General features: G+C 36.5%; 1 protein-coding gene across 10 annotated transcripts in view; it reads right to left on the bottom strand.

The window, feature by feature from the left end:
• Positions 1–9,578: 9,578 nt before the first annotated feature.
• Positions 9,579–20,214, bottom strand: part of PAPOLA (poly(A) polymerase alpha) — a 45,667-nt gene continuing 35,031 nt past the window's right edge. Inside the window, exons 17-23 of one of the 10 annotated variants that reach the window (XM_086463218.1) lie at positions 19,219–19,361; positions 17,819–17,916; positions 16,097–16,317; positions 15,635–15,700; positions 13,893–13,967; positions 13,629–13,697; positions 9,579–11,735 (exon numbers count right to left, since the gene is read on the bottom strand). In XM_086463218.1, coding sequence (XP_086319344.1) covers positions 11,640–11,735; positions 13,629–13,697; positions 13,893–13,967; positions 15,635–15,700; positions 16,097–16,317; positions 17,819–17,916; positions 19,219–19,361 — 768 coding nt within the window. In that variant the 3' untranslated portion in view covers positions 9,579–11,639. Of the gene's footprint in view, positions 11,736–13,628; positions 13,698–13,892; positions 13,968–15,634; positions 15,701–16,096; positions 16,318–17,818; positions 17,920–19,218; positions 19,362–20,214 lie in introns of all 10 variants that reach the window. The other 9 variants (XM_086463217.1, XM_086463216.1, XM_086463221.1 and 6 more) reach the window with 9 other exon arrangements.

Below are 20,214 nucleotides of genomic sequence, written 5' to 3' on the forward strand. Positions count from 1 at the left end.
ATTAAAATATATGACAATAGAACCACATTTGTGATCATTTCTTCAAAAAACAATAATCCTTCTTCCATTTCCCAACTCTAGACCTAAGCTATGTCCTTATTCCTGCATCAGGAATAGGCAGAACCCAAAAGCAAGAGAATCAACTGGAAAACAAAACAGTTGTTAAACTGAGCTGTGTTCACCCATTTACCTTTGTGTCCCAACTCCCTGCAGCAGCCTACAAAACGCCTACCACAAAATCCTGTGCCATTTCCATCAAGTATCAGAACAATTAGAGGTTTTTATTCCTGGACCAGTATACTGTATATAAAACATAAATCTTCCTGCAGAAGTTAATTTGTATCTTCTTGGAGATGTCCCTCTAAAAAATGCAGTTTGCATTACAAGAGGTGAGTTTAGCAACACAGCATCTGCAGCAGTCTGCTCAGAAACACAGCAGGATAAGAGATTTTTAACTAGTTCTTAGTCTAATAAAGATATTTGATAAGAAAGCAAAAATTTATTGATCAATTAAGTTATCATTGAACTAACTAGCAGCATTAACTATTTTACTAGTAGCAACAAGTATCAACACCAGAGGCAATGTGTTTGACATTGTCACATGCTAGAAGGACTCCAAAACGTTTCATGCCCTAAAAGAAATATGAGAAATAAAGTCATCCTGCCTTTCTTAAGGCAGACCAATGTCCTGCGTGAAGGTAATGCTCTCACGTGATGTACTGCTTTATACACGCACATTTTTCACATACTGGAAACAGCAAGCCAGATTTCTCCATTTTTCAACATAGCAGCAAAAGCAGGTATGTGCCTTCTGTATTCAGGAAACAAGGCAGATACAATAAAGTTCTGATGACAAATAAAATTGTCAGAAATACTAAGCTTAAGGTCCTCTGAGATCTATCTATCTCCATTTTTCGTTATTTCCTTATCCCTACTCCATATTCCTGCTAATCCAATTCCCAATATGGAAATAGCTCTAAAGTATTGGAAAGCCTCTTCTTGGGTGCAGATAAGTAAACCATTAAGAGACATTGTTTAAATGTCTTAAGAGACATTAGATAAAACCAGGAAATATTAAACAAACAGAACTACAGTTTTGAGTCGTGACTTTTTTTTTTTTTTTTTTTTTAATTCTTTCACTGGGCTGGTTGCACGAAGCAGATAATTGTTTTTGCAAAGACTAGTAACACTTCAGAATTGTAGAACAGCCCTGGTCATTGTCAGAATACGAACTGCAAATATTTCCTGTATCCGTCTTTCCCAGTGTGAAAGTTTGGTTGTCATTTGCAATTATCTGTAAGAATCTGATTTAAACCTAGCGATTAGAAAGGGGAGTTAGGCAGCTAGTTTTCTACCTCTTTGCTCCTCTGCTGAATTACTAGGCGACCTTGGGCAAGACAACTACTCTGTATCTTCATTTACCCATCTAAACCGCACCTATTGTATTTATTTAGCTCACAGGGGTATCAAGAGGCTTAATTAATGTTTGCAAAAAGCTTTGAGATCATCAGATGAAAGATGCTTGTATAAGTCCAAAATATTATAAAGTCAATGAGGAAAAATATGGATGGGTGCCAAGAGAGTCAATTGGACAAACGGCTTCTCCTATCAGCATTGTCCATATTTCAGTTTCTAGTTTATCAGTGGCAATATACACGGCTGTTTAAATAAAGTCTCATGCGTGTTCCAGTGTGTACAGAACCAGTCACCACAGTTTGTGGATCTGAAAACAGTTAGAAAGCCATAAAAGAACTCTTGGGAAGACTCCAACACAGAAGTAGTCCTTTCTCCCGAGTGGTTCTATACTCTGTAGAAAAAATCCCAGCACATACAGCACATACATGGAGTTTGATTTAACATTTTTATATACTGTAATTTTTTGATCAATTGACACTGGGAAGTATCTTCCCTTGACTGTTTTACGAGGAAGAGCTTGAATTTAATATCTGCAAGCACATAACCGGTGCCTATATAAATAAGAAACTCAGCTCTCCCCAAGGACCCTAATGCTATAGCATCTAGGTCCCTGCTAGTAACCTCTTCCCTGTGGAATTAGAAATAACACCAAGATCCCAAGTAAATTCTATTCCTTGGCTGACCTGATCCCCATTAGAAGACACCGTTTTCATCATTTTCCTCCTAACCTGGTGGTAAGTAGTCTTGGCTTAGAATCACTCACAGATGCGATCTAAGATACTGCAACACTTTCCTGCTTCAGGCAGGACCAGGCCAGCTGAAGATGGATTTGCTTGATACCATGGCATATCCACTCCCACCCAGCCCAAAGCCTAGCACACCTTTCGTATTCATGGTTTTTAATTGCAACCTGTCTCCCAGAAACAAAGGTTCTAATTGTGCTTATGTGGGAAGGGAAAGCAGTGTATTGACCTGTCCAACAAAAATACACCTACAGCAGCATGCACAAGGCCAAGATTTAGATACTCTGAGGGGCCTTTGACAGAGACAGGCTCAGATAACAAGAAATAAAAGATGTGGACAGCAATCAAAGCATTACTGGCAAACGTTCAGTGTAGCAGACATTAACGTAACTCCCAATTTGGTTTCGTTTTTGCTGCCTCAGTTCAGTCCTCCAGGTAGAATAAAGTAGGAGGAGTTATTTCAAACTACCAGGAACTACTTAGAAGAGCACTGGGGGTAAACAACAAAAACTTGGAAGGTGTTGAGAAGATCTGAGGGAAAATGGGATCACGATAGGCCACCTCCTATTCACTAGTAGAAGAGTACAGATGCTTGGTTTTGGATGAAGGCAGCCCCCCTAGAAGTAGTTGTCAAAATGACAGTTACAGGGGTCCATGTTATTTCCAGCTTTTATTCCACAGTGTTGCACAGGCTGACCCTCAAAAGGTGGCAAACTTGAACTTCCGCTATTTGCTTAGACTAACTTCTGTATAAACCAAGGTAGGGCTGCTGTGCAATGCAATGTGCACTGGGGTAGCAACGCACTCCCTTCGAAAACCTAACGTGCTTTTCTTTCATCTACAGCTGTCAGACATACTACATTAAAAAGGACTTTTTTTTTTTAGTCAGCAGAAAAATAGAAGTGGGAGGTTATTTTTTGCATTTACTATGCAAACTGCACTTCAAAATTAAGTTTTCCTTAAAAAAAAATTAAACCACTTTACACTTACCATTGAGAAGAACCTAAATGCAAAACGTGAACAGACTCATACAATAATGTCTTCCTCAATTTTCAGACAAGCTTCCATATGAAAGCAACTGGAACTTGGACAACTAGAAAAATTCCGAAGTTGTAAACCAGAGCGAAGCCAGTCTTCCAACATCCTCATCACCTTCGCTCTTTTTGTTTACAGGGTGAGGGAGACCATAGATCTACATCATTAATTTGTACTGTCAGAAGCTGAAAAGAGGTGGTGTAGCCAAAATTTATTTTTGGGTATGATACATACTTAATGTGCATTGTACCTACGTATCAGTGAGCTACAAAGCTGGCACACTATACATAAGCAAATGGAAAGATGATGGCAGGATTAAATAGCTGATAATCAGAATAGCAAACAGGTATCCAGCTTTCAGGATCTAAACCTCTCTGTATTTTTCCTGGGGAAAAAAAAAAACAAAAAAAAAAAACCAAAAACACAAACAACCACATGCAGCTTGTGTGTTTCTATGAAAATTCTTTTTTTTAAAAAAAAAAAAAAAAGGCAAAATAGGACACAGTATGTCTCCAAACAAAAACAGCACCAGTGGCCCAATTTTGCTTTCCTCTACTGGAAGACTGTTCTAATAGCATGTACAGGAACCTTTCCTCTTTCATGTGATGCCCTTCAAACTAATTTACAGCAGGATATAAAATTGATGGATCTCATACAAAACAGAGATTGGAAAACTAGCATACAAGTTTCAAGTGGTGTGAGATTCATGCTTAGAGTAGAATCCAATGGAATAATTTTAAAGCATCTTCTATATGAAAATTCCAAGACATTCTCAAATGTTAAGAGCCAATATTTGTGAAATGTGTGATAACCACTGATCTCATTTCACATACAAGGAGTTTGAAGCAAAGAGTCAATAGTCCTGTCAAGGTCACGTATACCCAAGTCAGGATTAGAATTCAGGTTTGGTTTTGCTGCGAGCAAGTCTTTCTAACAAACTGCTTCACATCATAGTGACGAGCCACAGTTGGGGTTTGTTTGCTTACACCTTACGTATTTTTTCTCCTCATAGAGCCACATAAAAGCATGCTTGAAATAATATGACCATGACCCCTTTCATTTTGAAGGAACTAAAACACCAGAATTATTTTATAACAGAAAACATCCTATAGCACCTAAATGAGCTGTTACAGCTGAAGAAGGCACTGACAACCTGCACGGTTGGTGGAATGCACAGGAATGGACAATTTATTCCCACAATTATTTGAAAATTTTCCCCTGTTGTCAGGTAAGGCATGCTGCATTCAGTTTGACACATAACAGTGGGTGCTGAAAACAAAAAGGAGTAATTTGAGGTAATCTAAAAATTTAACATACTAGAACGTTAAATAGTAACGAACAGTAAAGATATACCTCTTTTAAACAAAAGTAGAAGCCAACTTCCATAATGAATGTTCAGATTATCCTTCAAAAACTAATGGGCCAGAAAGGAAAAATCAACACACTGCAGTGACTGTAACAACTCAAAAGTGTGACTTCCACGTATTTTTTTTAAATTACAGCCTAGAGTAAATCAAATGTAAAAGTATTCTTTCAGCTGGAAAAAAAAAAAAAAAAGGGCCCTAATGGTACTAGATCAAACTTGTCATTTTGACTTTATCTGCGAAGACAGAACATCTGGTGTGCTTCTGGCTAGACAGGTCCTATTCAGAGCAACACTACTGAGACTATGAACCAATTCCTACATCTTCAAAACAAACATAAATGCAAGAGTGAGTTAGCTTATATCCCTATTTTTTTTTTTTTTTTTCAAAAAAACCCCTTCTTAGGTTACTATAATCAGAGTTAGTTAATTGACAGACTTGAGATTCTCCAGAATTAAACCTACGTTTTCATAAAACAAACTTTTAATTTTCTTAAATTTAGTTTTAAGTAGCCTCAGTCAATATGCAAAATTTAAAAACTGTGAATAAATTCCTTGTGCCCATCCATATCAACTACTGGAAAAATGTTACTACATCGATTCAACATTTTTTTATTCACTGCAACTACTACAAAAGAAGATTTTATCCTTATCTAGGTCAAAGGCTCATAGAACAGAAGCCCTTTTCTTACTGTTTTGTTGGTTTTTTTTTAAGAACGAGAAACAATACATATCTAAAGAATGAAATTATTAATTCATTAGTAAACTACTACGTATTTCAGTCCAGTTAAAAAAAAATTGGAAACAATGCCCTGTGGGAAATAACCCTGGAAAAAGTCTATGCTAGTATTCGTATATTTTTTTCACAGAAAATGATCTACCACCACTTAAAATGCAATTGGACCAAAAGGACTGATCTTCCTCCTGCAAATACATTCATAAGCAAAACATTGAAGTGGGCTATTGAAACTGCTTTTTAGGTCATTGTTCTTGATTAGGGTTGTGAGGATCTTTTTATCTCAGTACTTAACAAGGCCTAGATGCCACAAGGAAGGAAAAAAAAAAACAAACAGTACTCCAGGATGAGATACTGCATTTAGTGGTCAGTGATCATTAGCATATAGAAAATCCTCACACTGTTCTGGATGAAGATAACCAACAGTAGGAATAATCACTAGTAATTCTAATACACTGTGTGAGCAGATGGCCTAAACTATCAAACATTTTATCAGTCTTACTGTTTTTTACATTGTGATAGATAAAAATTAGACATGATAAACTGTGCCTGAGACAATGAATGCTTCCATCCGTCATTCTGGGCTTCTCTTATTCCAACCATGTGACCGAGTTGAATCAAGTTTATGACATCTTGGCAGGGAGATTCCTACAGAAGCTAATACCTAGATTGAGTACATGAATAATGCATTTATTCCCCATAAAAGCAAAAAATGTTAATTTTAAGAACAAGGGATCTCCATTTCAGTTCACTGAATGAGACCACAATGAAATATTTTAAAAGTCCTAACAGATTATTCACAAAAATTTCCAAACTTGTTTACACCAGCCTTTTTATCACCGCTGAAACCGCATTTGTTCTCAAGAGGCCATGAAGTTTTTATAAAATTGTGCGACGAACTTAAATAAAAGAAATCTCACTTTAAGAACTCAAGCTAAAAATCTAATAGAAATGCTTCATGTAAGCTGCAGACTCCTCTCTCCATGCACTGAACAGGCTTGGCACAGCGTCCAGGCATGGCCAGCTCTCTGCTGGGGGCAACGTTCTTGGCTGTGAAGGCAAAGCGTGCCCTCTGTCACTCATGGCGAGCAGTCCTGTCCAACTGTCTCTTTTCAACAACTTTATCATCAATCTCTTTATTAACAGCTCCACTGCAGACTGAGAACGCAAACAAGGACAGTGCGCATGCCAGATTTCTGGAAGGCAGGCAGCATCAGACACCACACAGGGCAGGGTTTCAGTGAAGCTGAAGCTGCAGCACAAAGCACTTACGTGCCCGTTTAGAAAGTATCCTGTTTATTATGTTTACTTAGAACCAAACTTCTAATTGTGGAGAGGCTGGGAGGGTGGGGGGGGGGGGTGGGGGGAAGTTATTCCTTAAACGTCAAGGATCCCTCCCCCCACCTCCAGTTTTATTTTAACACCATTTGAAACGCCCGAAAAGTGACGAGTACATGACCTAACTTCCCATTCAACTTCAATAATTCTATCTGCTTGAGGTCAGTGTATTACCCTGACTGAAGCAAACGTCACAGAAATAATCTTAGGTTAACTGAACAGTTTGAATTGACATGTAGATTTTGAGCATGTAAAACATTAAGTAGCCTTATTGAGGAAATTTACTTCTAAAAATACAAACAAAAAATGCATTCATAAAGTAGATGAGCTAGCTTGCAAATAGACAGACAAAAGGCATGGGCACTTGTCAGCTGTTCGGTATCTGTTTGGGCCACAGCTATTATGGGGCAGTTTAAATGCATTGGCCATTTTCTTAAGTTAAATAAATGCAGCTTTCCTTACCCAACAAGTTGGATCACCTTATATCAACAGTGATTTTCCTCTTTATCCTTTCCTCTTACTTACCTGGATTCTGGCTCTTATTCAAAGACAGTCATTTACTGCAAAATCCAAGCTTGGTAATATCTGTGTATGCAATTAAACATGGGTTTTTTTTCCCCCAACCATTAGTAATCTGTTAAAATTGACTTTTTCTGAAGCCAGTATCTTCAGAGTTCGAGGTAAAAATTTAACAAAGTATGTAGGAAACTGTCATTCTTAGTTTATTTTAAACATTCCACTAGAATAGAGAGGTCAAAAATACTGAGGTCATTGAAAAACAGATATGCTGAATAAGAATTGTGATCTGGTTAATTCACTAAGTGTGAGAGGAAGGGAAAAAAAAGTTACCTGAAGATAGAATTTCAGAATTTAGCCAGAACAATACAAGTATGCCTAAACTCATTAAAAAAAACCCATGAAAGTTTAAATACCCAAAAAAACCAGATGGGACATCCAATAGTGGTTTATTATATTATCTTTTTCATAATAAAACATGTCCTCTGAAGTTCTGTATCAAAGTTTGCATTCTTTTGGTGGCAACAACAGCAGATGTTTCATGTTTGTAGATATTTCAAATTATCAGTTTGAACTTCGTAGGCATATCAAACTGCATCTGCCTCTACCAACAAATCCAAGATGGTTCGTTTCTATTGAACAGATCCTTAATTCTAAGATTATTAAAGCAAATTAAAAAAGGTTTATTACTGATTTTTTCCAATACAAACATTGGATCTTTTAAAAAAGTGAACCTACCAACTACTCAGCTAATAGATGTGTACACAGACGTTCGTGAGTGTACTGTCAAGACCTGACCATTTTTAAGTGATAAAATTTTTGTTAAGGACTGTTCAGCCACAACGATGCCAAAAGCATAGCAAAGCTCCTTGATTAGTGTGTTTATAAAGCTACCTAAATAATACCAAGGATCACTTCAATATGCAAAATACCTTTTGTATAAATGCACACAACTTGCAAAAAATACGTATTATGACAAAGTAAACATTCTCTGCTTCTTCAATAACTACCACAGTAGTTTTTCTTGCATTTAAGTATAGATTCTGGCTCAGTAGTATCTAGCACGTTCTTGCTATACTGAGTTATTTTAGGTTATTCTCAAAGCTGAAGAACTCAGACTTAACTTTTATTTTTTACTAAAATTGATTCTCTCATTAAGGTACACTTACTATCAATTGATATCTATCACCACCCAGTTACTATGCATTTATAGCTACAAGTTTAAAGATTTTGCAGTTTAAAAAAAAAAAAAAGCATTAAGAAATGGCACGCACAGATACTACCTAAAGCAAGGAAGCACAACTTCAGCTAGAACACATCAACTCAAATGTCTCATTCAAATCGGTATGTCTAAAGCCATCTGTTCGAACCATGACTTATTAATGTTAATTATTTTGGCTACAACAGTAATTTTCAGCTTCTTGTTTGCAGATCCTTATGAGTCCGTGAACTCACTTCTGGAGGTTCATGACAGGTAACTCAGAAAAACAAGCCTACTGAAGCCTATTGCCAGTAGATTGAGAAACACTGAACAGAAATTTGTGTATCTACCAGCAGATTTTTATTGGTCAGAGAAAATAAAAGAGGAATTAAAGCCATAAATAACATCAGCTGTGATGAAAGGGAGATGGGGTGGGCAAGATATAAAGATGATGAATCTGTTCTAAACAAGACAAGCAATTGCATGCTGTGAAAAATATATACAACACAAAGGTTTATTGTTTTAGGCAGGGTAATTATAATATGAAGACCATAATCATCAGTGGTTTTAGCAGTTAAAGAAATTTTACTCAAAAGGAAGCTACTTATTAAAGTTACTCACATTAAGCATTTGGAGGATTGGGCTCATGCTGATACAAAGATCAATCAAGTGATGCACAGCTACTTGTAATTTTTACTTTTATTTCAGGACCAGCTTAAACTATTTGACAAGAAGAGAAATAGTGCCATCTGCCGACACAAGAAATAATCACTTGCAGGAAAAGCAAGTGTAAGATGCCAAAACCATTACGGCTAATGTTTTTAAAAAAATGAAGTCCAAACTTTTAAAGAAAATAGAATAGCCCCAAATTGTTTGTGCGCACATTTCTTCTAGTTTTGTCAACTTTTAAGAATTTAAGATTTTGAGATGGACTCCTAAACAGGAGGCAAGGAATGGATGCTTTTAAAACGTGGGGGTTTTGGCAACGAATGCTGCCCCCACCAAGCCACTGCACAATCCACCACCTTTCCCTTTCACAGACTAGAACTCAACATCCTGCTGGGTGTTACTTCCACTTCCTGTATCCAACATCATGCTTATTTGGAGAACATTCATTTATGTACTGTTTTTTAGGCCACACCATATTTTGTCTTGGAAGAAAATTTAAGAGCTAAGTATGAATTAAGAGAGTAAAATTGATTTTGTACATTCAGAAAAATCAGACAACTGTGGGATTGTGCTGTTTTTTATTGTGTTTTCAATGGAGAAATACATCATCTGTTTACAAAATAGCTCTTGAAAAATACAAGGAGTACAGATACTATAAAACAAAGCAAACTCCAGTCATGAGACACTACGTACATCATGCGAAAGCAACAGTCTGATCTCCAGGTTATGAAAACTAGAATTAAAAAGTCACTATACAGAAAGGTTTCAAGTTCCCAGCTTGGCAAAACTTGGGTGCAGTTACATGAAACGTTTAATAAAATGAAAAAGATTTTCCGATGTGTAAACAAAATGACAAGACTAAATTTGTGCCTGGCAATTTCGATCTAAACTCCATAGCTACACAAAATACACAGACACCTTGTACACTTCAACTGTTAATATAACCTTCTTTGGGGGGTGGACGACAGCAGGCTGCACAGGGCAAGGAAAAGAGAAATATGGTATACTAGACATCTTAGACAAATGGCAAAAAAACCCCTTCGGTTACTGCACAGCCTAAGTAAAAGATAAGCTACACTCTGACTTTGGAGAATTAATTTAGAAGGATAAGGGGAAGAGTGTAAGTAATTTAATTTTAACATGAAAGATGCACGTGTAATAGGATGGAGCACAATGGGAGAAGGGAATTCATAAAACATGCTAATCAAAGTATGGGAAGTATGATTTGACATCCCATATATTTCAGACTTAAGTAATAGTAACATGAAGTTTGTTATCTACATCTGGTATTACTGTTGGTATCCCTCATGTTCCTCAAATACTGCTGTTCTTTGCCATGAGAGAGTCAGCTCTTTCGAAAGAAAAATCTGTTACTTTGATAGGACTACAAGAACAAAAAATAGGAGTAAGAGAGCTTACTAGATGTCAAGTGCTTACTAGAAATATGATTTTTAAAAATTCTGTGTTGTTCAGTATGTAAAACTATTTCTGATGAGCCATCTAAAAATAAAAAGGTTAAAATTCTTAGGGAAAAATCTTTTTGCCTTTATTTAAAATCTGAAGCTTTTTAACGCATACAGGACTTTTATGGAGTGTACAAAAATCATCTTATATTTAGTGATTCAAAGGCCATCAAGACAGGCATTTTATTTCACAGGCACGCAATATTTACTTGAACACTTTAGTCATGGGACAAAGTTTTGAACTTGTGCCTACAGACCACAAGGTATTCTGATTAGGTAAGGGGCAGGGGGGAACCCAAATGAGTCCATGGCTTGTTTTCATTTTCTATAACTATTGTCCTATATGGTGCATACAAGCTGCAAAAAAACCCCAAACCCAACATTAAACGCAAAAGCTTTCCCCAAGAAATAAAGGGATCAAAAAGGGAATAAGGAGTTTGATTAGCTCAAAGGAAAAGTTTATTTGCTGTTTGATTGCTGATCTGTATGCACCTTAAAACAATCCTATAAATAAAAGTAGGCCACATCTTAATCGTGTCCCACCAATACCAAAACTTCCCAATTACTTCCTCAACTTATGTCTTTTAACCTCAAGATTTGACGTTTCATTTTAAAGGCTTACTGCTGCTTGATGGCAGTTGAACTAGATACACTATACACTTAGTCTTCAATGTACAGTATATATCATAGAAGGTCATCCAATTTGCAGATTACAACTATTGAAGAGACTCTTCAATAAAAAAAAGGTGTATCAGTTGAAGATCTAAAATTAGTCATACTCCAATAAAAAAGTACATAAAAGTGCATTTAAGGGATTCTTATGCCAGTTTTATCTCAATTTTGAAACAATGCATCAAACAAATTCAATCAGAATGTCAAATATGGCTACAAATAGTGTTCATGTTTTTAAAGGCAGTAATCCTTCAAAATATTTAATGCAACTGTTGCTAACACATTAATTGTACTCCTGGCTTCACATACTAACCTGGACTTCCAATCAAGTGGTGATTTCAGCCCAGAAAGGGAAGTGCACAAAATATACCTAAATCCATTTGCAATTATGTTCTAGTCTTGCACCCTCCGTTCTCCTTTTATTTCTAGCATTAGAAGACAACAGGTTGAGTTGGCAGATACTGTTTATGGACCCCTGAGGTTGTTTTTACCGGTTCAATCTCAATTTTATTGAATTCTTGATAACAGGAATAGGATTTGCAGGGAGAGCAGGGATATCTGAAAGGTCTGTACTGGGTGTTTTCTGAAAAGAAAAGAAGAAGTTTGGTTGTATTTTAACTTTGTAAATATCAGAAAAACAACATTGTACTAATTGGCACTAACTTTCAAAAACAAGATCTTTAAAGGAGTTTTTAGGAATATACCAAGATAAGCGTAGTTACAAGTTACAAATATGGAAGCAGATACTTCTTTTACCTACACAGTCATTATTAAAGAAAATTTGTACAAGAGTCCCTCCCTTTCATACTGTGCATTTCCTTTTTTGACAACTGCAAGAAATTAGGAAGTGCCGCAGATAAAGCTGAGCCTACTAAACCCTGTATTATAATAAAACATAATACCCACATCGTAAGGGCGCTTGATCAGTGACATCTACCATCTGATCTACATGTTTAGTATTTAAAAATTCCTTTGAACAATTCATTATTAAGCCACAGCCCCTTATAGATGAATGATGAAAAACTGTCCCCAATGCAAAGTATGAGTCTTCATACATTCACTTTCAGACTGTTTAAAAGCTCTTTATAGCCAAGTTCACAACTTTTCATACTGATTTAGATTTACACGGAAAAGGATGATGAATTCTAAAACAGCGCTGTATGACTGGGTTATGAATTTCACCTTGAAAATAATCTGAACACTTTTTTTTCTTACTTAAAAAGACTTAAATCCCATTCAGCAAAATTATATCTAAAGTCAAATAAAGCAAAACACAGAAAAGGAACAGTTTCAAGAGTCAGTCTCATTCATTAATTTCTCATATGCTTAACAAGTGTGTATTGTTGGGTGTTGTTTTTTTTTTTTAATATCACAGTTTTCTCTTCCACTGCAGCAGATTATTTGCCATCCCAATAACCCAGTTGTTACTCATTGCTTCCCATGATTTATCATAAAATGTTTTCTTGTCTTATATTTAATATAAGGTACATTTGATATACGGGAAAAACTGCATTAAAATAACTGCTCTTAATTATTGTTTTATTAAAAAAAAAAATCAATGGAGTTAACACTGACTGACTGATACGGTAGTAAAGCACAACACAACAAGTACTCAGAGTAAGGCAAAACAGCTCTGACCTCCCACCTCCTCCCAGCCCCAGTAGCCCACTCTGGTTGGTGCTGACCTGCGGTTTAACACGTTTCTATTTTCTGCAACATGAGCAGTGTTTTAAACAAAGCCAACGAGAACACTGAAAAACGACAGAAGAGGCCCACCATTCTTTTGCAGGTTCCAGATTACTTTTGCTACAGTAGCAACTACACAATTTGTAAAAGCTACAAAGCTTTATATAATCATCCCTCAACAATAGGTGAAATAAACTTGGTGTACTAAATGATCTAAATATTTCCCTGAAGCAGTTTAGAGTGCCCATGTAACATCTAGAGTTTTTGCCAAACAATTCTGGTACCTTTATTCCGTACTGCTCATATAGTTCAAGAAGTCCAATAACAAATACCATTGATATGATTGCAATATATAATTTATTTTCAATCATTTACTACACATCATTTATGAGTAAAGTGTGCATAAAATGCTTTGTGATAGTGAAACTTCAATCAGTAGAGCACTAGAAGAACAGAAAGCTAGTAAAGACAAAGACATGTTCTCTAAAGGTTGTTACAATATTAGGAACAAGAATTTAAGTGAATGCCACAGAATTCTTAACTTAATGATTATTTTTCCAGTGCTCCTTACACTTCTAACATCTGCAGTGAAGCAATGCAGCTGGCTAATGAACTATCAGATTACAACTTCTCTCTCATACCAGATATCAGAATCTGAAGCTACATTTCAGACATTCTCAACCTCTACCAGGATATCTTCGAGCAGCAGCTATTTAAAGCACTTGTTTCCTTGTTAGAAAGGATTATTCTGTGATGTGCAAAGCACAAAGGAATAAACTGAGCCCCTTACTTTGAAGGCACAATTCAGAAGAGCGAATCCAGCTTCGGTCAGTTTGTATGGCAAGCCATACATGTTTAGCTACAATGCACATTCAATAAGATCAATGACCATCTAAAACACAAAAATTGTGACAGTAACAACAAGCAGCTTTCTATACAATGGATTTATATCAAAATTAATACATTTATGTTTAACATCTGGACTTATTTTAATTTCAATGTTTTCACCACAGATTAGCACACACACACAAAGAGGTGTTGTTAAAAACAGTACCTGAGGAGCTTGCAGAGAAGTTGTCTGAAGAGTTTCTGTTTGAGAATTAACATTCACTTCTGTCTCAAGTTGCTCCTAAAAAAGTAAAAGCATGAAGAGTTACACCGCTTCCAATTATAAAAGCTATTTATACATATCTCCATTAACCAGAATGCCTTAAGCTGTGCATATATAGCAAAAGCAAAAAGGCAAGTATCACTACTTGCTGCATTGGTACCCATCCTTTTATAACACAGAAATCACCACATTACAGAATGTTTTGCCGATCAGGAATTTTGCATTGACACAAGTTACATGACTCTTCAGTTGTTAAGTGGTTAAACAAGTAACACCTTTTACACAGAAACCTATAGGAAAACATTACATGTCATTCAACTCATTAAAGACAAAAAGTGTAGTATCAAGGAAGACTATATGAAAACCTGCTGAATTTGTTGCAAATTCAACTGCTTTTCCACTCCTTTCACCATTCTGCCAGAAAAGTTTTCCTGCTACTTTAGTGGGCTGAATCAGCTTTCTGGATGAACAGATGAATGTCAGAGCCAGTTTTTCAGGTGAAACAGTGCGACTGCACGGCTAAAGCAGGATAGTGGCACATTCACAATTTAACAAAAACAGCCTGTTAGTTAAAATTGTACCATTTACTAGACCATGCCCTAGCAAAAAATGCAGGCATTCCACTGGAGAAAAAACTATACTTATGTTAAAGAAGTTCATTCCTCCATTTCCTGCTATGTACATTAAGGACATAAGGTTTAGAGAACACTGACAATAAAAGCTAATAGGATTACCTATGTTTTTCATAATGATATGTATCCAGAGTATCTTTTTTCAATGTGAGGATTAAATGCTTACATGCATTTCTGTCTTCACCTGTCTTGAGTTCAAAGATTTCAAGGTGACTACTTAACAAGATACATTTCTAACTTAAGGGTGTGGAAATGATAAACCAAAGCACTTAAAACAATTTAATAGATATTTTAATTTCTCTGCATATTTTCCAGGATATTTCAAAGACAACAGAACGTGCCCTATAAAAACTGTATACACTCAAGTGGGCCGTAGACCAAGACAGAGCTGCTATCTTAAGGCTAAAGACAGGCTGTCACCCTTTCTGTTCATCAATAAGCAAAAAAAATTGTCTGCTAAATTACCAGATACTGAAGGGGCACGCTTGAATCTCTGGAAGTCCCCAAAACGTATGCTGTAACTTCTTACAATAATTCCACTATCAGAAGAGATTTATTCACCACCATTTGAATTTTTTTTATCTAAAAAGTGAACAAGGTCGCACCTGGCTTCGGGATTCTCAGCCCAACATGCAAAAATCCCAATGGAATACATAGGACAATTGTTCTTTAAGTACAATACATCAAATTCAGGATGCAGGCAAAGCGAGGCATATAGACACATCCCTGATCTGATTTAACAAATTTAAATACAAATATCATCATTAATTTTTTAGCTATGCGTAATAATGTGCGAATGACCAGCAAAGAAATCACTGTCCTATGTGACCACGGACCCCAGGCTCAGCTTAGCCTGGCAGCAGGTAGTCTACTGCAATTCATTGATATTGACATACAGATCACAAAAACAATGTATTGCTTTGATATCTTTACTGGAGAGTCTATACTATAGCTACAAACACTCTTAGTCATTCCTACAGGAAAACACAGTAATTTCCACAAGGTAGAGTCCCAATTAATATACAGAAAATTGTACGGCATAGGCATAGATACCTTAATTTCCATTTTTTCATGATCATTCAAATCTATACAGCTAGTATCTTCACTTATTTCGTCCTGCTGAAATGCAAACAAACCCAGAAACTATTAAAAATCATAAAAACATATTTAAGGGAAACCAAGAAAATGAGGTTGTAAAGTGGTTTTTAAGACAGAATTAGTTGTAAGACTTAACATGTTATACTCTTAACAAAAAAATTGCTTTTAAGCCAAGACTTTAGAATCTAAGCGTTTGTGCTAACACAGTACACTTATCACGTGATGAATGTAGGCATAATAAAGACCAATGCCTAAGCAAGCTGAACACATAAAGCAGCAATGCAATCAGAGTAGGAAATACACACCCCATTTAACAAAATATTTGAAACCCAGAATATGAGAATCAGCACTTTGCAGCTGAAATGAACACTCAAAGTTTTGGATATTACTATGGTACGATCTCAAAATCTCAAATACCTCTTCAATTTTCATTTTCTTGGGAGACTCTTCTTTATGCGGAGAAGATGTCCTTTTCACTGCTGTGACAGGGCTAGGCATTTTTGTTGCAACATTTCCTGAAGTTCTTGGTGATGGATTTAATAGATACACTGAGGAAACAATTCTAGAGATGGTAGGCTTTGGTGGTGGAGAAATGGCTGGTTGTGTGGCAGTTTGAGGAATGCTTTCATTTGAAGTACCTATGGAGAAATAATTTAAAAAGCTTCATCAAGATGAGTTGACACAACCATTTCAGTTCAATCACCAGTATTTTTGGTCTCTATTCAAAATCACTGGTCAGAAGTAGGTGTCAAAGAAGCGGTACAGTTAGCGGTGCAACCACCACGTTTGGAACAACGGGTGTGCCTACATAGTTTGAAGCTCATTCTGAGAGAGAATTCCTGTACAGAGTAGCCATGTCAGTGACACTCTGCTTTGTCTAATTAACAGCACTTAATTGCAGGGTGTCCTAGCCCAGACAGAGCTCTGTGCCAATATAGCCATATTATCCTTGGTACCTAAAGAGTGTTACAGTTTCTGTACTTGGCCACACATATGCATCAAAGACTGCCTTAAATCAAATCCAAGAGCAAGCTGACACTCCCTTTGTCCCCTTCTTAGGCTCAGAGTACACAATGACAGATATGAAGTCATCACAGAACATCAGCTAAAGATCTGACACTCCATACACCCTTTTGGAAAATGCTCCATATGACAAAGCTTACTTCATCAACAGCCTACTTCAAACCAGTAAACACATAGGGAGATGCTCCAGGATGAGAAAAATTACATTGAAGAAATTTTTCATTAGTAACTTTCGGGTGACTGCTTTTGATTAACCACAACACAAGAATGAAGAACTTCTGATATGCTTGCAAATCCAAAAATCAGTCATGCCATTTAAGCTCCATTTAGTGCTCATGGACAAACTTACTCCCATTGATACGCCTGTGACTTATGACAAAATTTAGATCACAGTAAGACTCCACCATGCCACATGCCAGTGAAATAAGAGATCTCATGTTGAAAGGCTAACCAGTTATCCCCTTTTTCTGACTTGCTCCTTGTATACAGCTAAAGTTCCATCAGGAGTAGCTGACTCTGCTCAGCAAGCATTTAACCAGGTACCTTGGTTCCTTCACTAAATAGTCCATTTAATTTATTTTTTTTTTAATTATTAACTGAAGTATACTTTTTCTTGTAGAAAATATGAGGATAAAGTCAGCATGCACAGTGGGACACATCTGAAAAGATGTCAGTAAGGACCATGTGTTCTGCTTACATTGGAATGTAGAATCAACTTCATGAAGCACAAGGAGCAGGAATATGGGAGCGCAGATTACAGACAGCACAGAACCACCTCGTGGGTTTAACTACAACACGGATTAAAAATAAATACAAAAACTGCTCTTCCAGCTTTAGATGCCTTTTCCTCAGTTGAGCAACTGAACTACAGACCTGTATCAGGTCATTGGAAAACTACTGCTATTGTGAATGGCAAATACAAATCCCTAAGAATGAAAGAATAAACAAACATCACAGCACAAAATACTCCAGCATGATTTCCTGAGTTGTAAATTAGTCGAATCTGTACATCAAGGAGAATATGTTACAGCATGTGTTCAGTAAAGACCAGAAACTGGAAGAAAGACTGCTACCAAAAAAATCACTAGGAACAATATACTATGCCATTTTCCTTACCCCCTGAGCTTTCACTGGAATTTATTTGTGGCACAGTGACTTCAGAAGCCTGTATGTTGGTCACAGATGCTGCTGTTACAGCTGGCGCAGGACTGCTTCTGCTAAAAAGAGAAGAATGATGAAATGCTGAATGTTAGTATCGCGTAACTATCACCACTTTTCATCACATCACATGCATGGCCAGTAACCACAGCTGATAGGATTTTACCTACATTACACAGCAGAACTTATACTATGCCACAGTAGGAAGACAGATATGAGCATTGGCAATCTACTTTCAAACTGGAGCAATGAAAACTATTTCATATGTTTAATCTGAATCACTTCACAGACAGCTTTTTAGACCATTAAGAAGCTGCATTAAAAAAAGGCAAAAATTAAGGCAATGTCTGCCCAAATAAGGTGCAGGGGAAACCGTAGCAACCTTTTTCCTGAAGGATGGAACAAAACCAGCATAGAAAGAAAGTTTGTTTTCAGTCTACACACCATTACGACTATGATTTCAGTCTGGACTTCCCAAGCAAAGGCCCAGTATTTCACATGACAAAGAAAATTGTTTTTTTCATTTTCAAGAAGTAGGGAAGCAGTACGTGTCTAAAATCAACACAGGACAATTTCCACTTCACGTGTGACATCCTAGATATCATAGACTTGTTTTAACAGCATGGTCAGTGGCATCAACTATTTGAAATCATTTACCAAGGAAGACTAACTAAAAGAGCACTTGTCAAAAGACACAAGTACTTAAATATTTTATCCTACACAACATCCTATAATATATGTCTAATACTGCACAATTGTAGGAGACTGATGTTAACTTCTCTGTGCATCAGGCAGACAAACATGAGACTCTTGAAAGAAGAGCAGAATCGCATTTACTTGGGCAAACTGAAGTTTAGATAGGAAAAGAATATAGAAAGTTAGGCTTAAGACAAACAGTAATATGTACACTTTAAAATACAACATAAAATTATGTTCCCAAGCTTAATTTGCATAGATATCATCAGTAACAGCAGTAGCACTACTGATTTCCCCGCAGAAAGCCTGAACTTCTGTCTGACATTTTGATCCAAAACTCACATAATTCTTCCTCACTCCCACACCTCATTTCCTGCTCACTACCTCTCAGCCTTCTGCTGCAGTACCCCCAAGTTTTTATATCCCCTTGTTCTAAGCATCTTTACCTAACTTTGTAATTCCTCACCTGAGCCATGCCACCTATCCCCCAAATTTAGCCCTGCTCTAGTACTGAAACTGGAAATAAGAGTGTCTGCAAGCTCGGATTTTGAACATTCACACCTTGATAACTGTTATCATGTCACACATGCAATATTTGCTATGCTTTTAACACAAGTAATTCAGGAATACAGAGCAGCAAGAAGACTGAAAGCCTTCATTACCCCTGAGAACTTCCAGAACTGTTCAACGGACTCGTCTTCATAGCACTAGTAGGCGAAGGCACAGACGTGCTGTTATCACTGTCCATAGACAAGTCTAGGCTGCTGTCATTCAGAGCTGTCAACCTGATCCCTTCTGTCGAATGCTGCAATCCACATGACAAAAGAAAATTATATTAGTCTTAAGGGCTTAAGAATCAATGAAGATTCAAATGATGTAATATTTCAGTTATGCAAAATGTTAGCTGCTACATTTGTGAAGCAAAAAGAAACGACACGATTTAACAGCGATGAACCTCCACCATGAACTAAGCATGTATGTGTGCCTTAAACGCAATTAAGTTCAAGTCCACTTTTAGAAAAAAGCCCTGAAAGTGGTAGCATTTAAAAATGCAAGACACAGATGTAAAAGGATTTGAAAACTGTCCATGTAAATAATCCACTACCCTGTAACTACAAGCATCTACATTTTCACATTCACAATTCAGGTACAGATTTGTCTGAACCAATGATGTTCAAAACCATAACATAAACTTATTATCTTTAGTGATTGTATTTTCAGCTTTATTTCAAGTTTCTTTGTTTTCGTGGGCTTACACATACTGCTTTCATTAACTTCAAAGAAATACCAATGTACACAAAAACCACAATACAAGGAATTTAGAGACTGATTTGAACTTAGTCAGTTGAAAGAAAAATTCTCCTCTGACATAGTACTATTTAAAGAGATGCATTACTTCATATTTACATTGTCCTCTGAAACACATTAAAGAGTTATACTTGGTTTCAAGACAAGATTTCCTATTCTTTAAGAAAGCAGTTAACATCAAACAGCTATAGTAATTAAGCACATTACACAGATATACCTGAAACAAGAGTATATAAGTGTTTTAGCTATTCACGAAAACAAGCAAACCCGTATTGCTCTCAGAGTACGCTAACTCAAAGAAGCAGGGATTTTGAAATACAGACTAAAAATTGTTGAATTCAATGTTCTAC

The sequence above is a fragment of the Leptosomus discolor genome, chromosome 3 (assembly GCF_034619465.1).
Source record: "Leptosomus discolor isolate bLepDis1 chromosome 3, bLepDis1.hap2, whole genome shotgun sequence".
Lineage (NCBI taxonomy): Eukaryota > Metazoa > Chordata > Aves > Leptosomiformes > Leptosomidae > Leptosomus > Leptosomus discolor.